General features: G+C 33.2%; 1 protein-coding gene across 1 annotated transcript; it reads left to right on the top strand.

The window, feature by feature from the left end:
- The first annotated feature begins 618 nt into the window (after nt 1–618).
- On the top strand, nt 619–1,629 carry NEUROD6 (neuronal differentiation 6). Its single transcript, XM_032237929.1, has one exon. It carries the CDS (start codon nt 619–621, stop codon nt 1,627–1,629), a length of 1,011 nt encoding a protein of 336 aa, XP_032093820.1.
- Nucleotides 1,630–3,569: the final 1,940 nt, after the last annotated feature.

Raw genomic sequence — 3,569 nt, 5'->3', positions numbered from 1 at the left:
AAAATTCCCTCTTCACTTTAATTAAGTCACTGAATGATCTGTTTACCTTCTTTTACATTTTAATTATTCCAATTGATTTAGCTTTATTGTGATGATTTGTCTTAAAATATTTGAAAAATATTGTAATATAAAAGTTGATTTTCCCCATCAGTTTAAAATATTTTAAGTTTTAAAATTATTGTCTTTTTAATAGTCAAAATCATTGGACTTTTCAAATATATGCATTTATCTTATTATTTTATATTAAATTCATATTAAATGATTTTTAAAAAATATTGTGAGTTCTTTAAAAACTTTAAAAAGGGGGAAGTAATTTTAACAAGTATTAAAAGTGTCATTGTTTTATTCTGATTGTTACATCACATTTGAATCTATATATTTGAATTAAATATATTTGTAAAAATAGCAAATAATAGTTTTTAATAAAGAGGAGAGGTCTGGAATATATAGATTACCGGTATGTATATTAGATTATATCTCATGTGTGTGTACATTCTCTCTCTCTCTCTCTCTCTCTCTCTCTCTCTCTCTCTCTCACACACACACACACACACACACACACACACACACTAAAACCATCTATTGGCATTCTTTCAGGTAACATAAAATTATAACATCATGTTAACGCTACCGTTTGACGAATCTGTTGTAATGCAAGAGTCCCAGACCTGCAGAAATCTTTCCAGAGAAAATGAAGATCAAAAGCAAATTAAAAAGCCAGAAATCTTTGTAAAACAGATTATGCACCAAGGAACAAATTTTAAAAGATCTCCAGCAGAAGACACAGAAAAAGAGGAAGTAGATAACCGAGAGGAAGAGGATGAAAATGGTTTGCCTAGGAGGAGAACTCTTCGGAAAAAAAAAATGACCAAGATGAGACTGGATAGGGTCAAATTTAGGCGTCAGGAAGCGAATGCCAGGGAAAGAAATAGAATGCATGGCCTGAATGATGCACTGGATAATTTAAGAAAAGTGGTCCCTTGTTATTCCAAAACACAAAAGCTGTCTAAAATTGAAACCTTAAGGCTGGCAAAAAATTACATATGGGCTCTTTCAGAAATCTTACGAATTGGCAAGAGGCCTGATCTGCTGTCATTTGTCCAAAACTTGTGCAAAGGTCTCTCCCAGCCAACAACAAACTTGGTGGCAGGATGTCTACAGCTGAATGCCAGAAGTTTCTTAATGGGTCAGGCAGGAGAAACGGCCCATCACACCAGATCTCCCTACTCTACTTTCTACCCACCCTATCACAGCCCAGAACTGAACACTCCCCCAGGTCATGGAACGCTTGACAGTTTCAAGTCCATGAAACCCTACAATTATTGCAACCCATATGAATCTTTCTATGAAAGCACGTCTCCTGAGTGTTCCAGCCCACAGTTTGAAGGCCACTTAAGTCCTCCCCCAATTAACTATAATGGGATATTCTCCCTCAAGCAAGAAGAAGGTTTGGACTATAGCAAAAACTACAATTATAGCATGCATTATTGTGCAGTGCCATCCAGGGCTCCCCTTGGGCAGAGTTCTGTATTCAGGTTGCCTACAGAGTCTCACTTCCCTTACGATCTACATCTGCGCAGCCAGTCACTCACCATGCAAGATGAATTAAATGCAGTTTTTCATAATTAATGAGGAAAGTGAAAATAAACAGTGGTCATTCACCTCTCTGTCTAATTAAGATAAAGCAGATGCTTGTGCCCTGGTTAATTGATGCGACTATTAAAAATCTGTTTGCTAGGTTCAAAAGAGTTTTGAAGAGTCAACTATTTGTTTCTATGTAGAACCAATAATAATAAATAAGAGTAATTGTACTGATTTTATATTTAATCCAGTTTGGATTCTGGTGAGCACTGTGAATTTTCGTTTTCAATGTTTTTGTAATATTATTTTTCTTTTCCTCCACAGGAACGGGAGGAAACATACTGCTTGATTTTGTCAAGCAGTGTGTTGAAATAAAAATGGTTGTGCTGATTAAACTTACATTGTAGAAAGTCTGCAACTCTGTTTAAATTGTATAGTCATTATATGAATGCATGCTGCTCAGATCTGATGAGTTTAAAATGATGTATTTATACAAATTAGAAATGATGTGTATTGGGGAAAAAGTAAATTTTTATTTTAAATTTTTGAGGTTTTTTTATTTAAGGAAACTGTTGCAAGCATTATGAGACATGAGAGACATGGTGCCGCAATATTTAAAGCTATGCAAAAAAAATCTAAGCAAAGTGCATCTAAATAAAATAAAGGGTAGCCACTGTTTTTCAGTTGAAATCTGGAAGAATTGCTGGCTGGAGCTACTTATAATTCTCAATTTTTTAAGTTTTGCATACATTTTAATATAAAACTCTATGAGTTTTATATTAAACTTCTTTTGCATTATTCTGTCTTCACTTGTAGAGTTTGTGTAACTGTGTTTTTCTTTATTTTCTCTAAATGCAATTAAAATCTAAATGTTTTTGATCATGACATCAGTTATGACATACTAAAATCATATGGTCACATTTGTGGACTATTGCTTTCTTTCTGTGGGATGCTTCTATTCAAAAATGTTAATATTTACTAATATAAATCAATCATTAAGTCAGATCTTATGAAATAAATGAATCAAGTCAGAGCATTTAAATCAGAGTGCTAAGGTTTAGCAATAAAAGTAAGCGCTATAAAGCTGACTGATGACTGGAAGTCCTGTGGATGTAATTCTTCAAGGATTGCTTTTTTTAATTCTTGCTACAAACTTGATTTGTACTAACTATAGTAAATTATGTACATAGATACATTGCATGATTAGGATTACACCAGATTACAGTTTTAGAATTACAATAAATCAAGAGTTAATAAAGTCTTAATTACTCATTGTGACGTTCAAATATTTTACAATTATTCAAAATATTTGGATCAGTCAAGATACATTTTTGTAATCTTAAAAAGATAGCAACTATGGCAATAGGCAAATATGGCAATTATAGGCATGAAGTCCTACTAAGAAAGCCCTTTTCTATTGTGGGTATATAATGTGACTCTGATGAAAGAGAAAGTTGGAGAAAGAACTTATGGCTTGGACAGATTGATATGGGAAAAGGTGTTCCCTCCCCTTTTCCAAACTATTGAGCGCTTTTCATTCAATGAAATAAAGGCAAGAGTGTGGGAAAATCTAAATACTCTCCATGCCTAGCTTTTGAGTATTAGGTTACCAAAAAAGATAAGTATTTATAAAAAGCAGAATGAGGACATGCGGTTTCATACATTCCAGCAAATATGTTTGAATCTGAAATCAAATGTTGTGGCACACCCTGTTTTCCATCATCAATACTTCACTTATTTTAAAGAATATTCTATTAATTTTCAAAGGGGATTTTACTGTCAGATAAGAGTGCGCCAGGTCAATGTCTTGTTTATTTTGATGGTATATTATTTTGTCTCAAAGCAGTAACAATTCTCATGCCACAAAAGTGTTTACATGAACACAAGCTCACAGTTTTTGATACCTCACTGAGGTTACTTGAGAAAATAATCTGCTTATATTGTTTGCACTGCTTGAATATGCTTTCTGAAAAAGAATACTTAATATT

Source organism: Thamnophis elegans, chromosome Z (assembly GCF_009769535.1).
Source record: "Thamnophis elegans isolate rThaEle1 chromosome Z, rThaEle1.pri, whole genome shotgun sequence".
Classification (NCBI taxonomy): Eukaryota; Metazoa; Chordata; class Lepidosauria; order Squamata; family Colubridae; genus Thamnophis; species Thamnophis elegans.
Note: the sequence above shows the minus strand (reverse complement) of the source record. Positions and strands in the feature narration are given on the sequence as shown.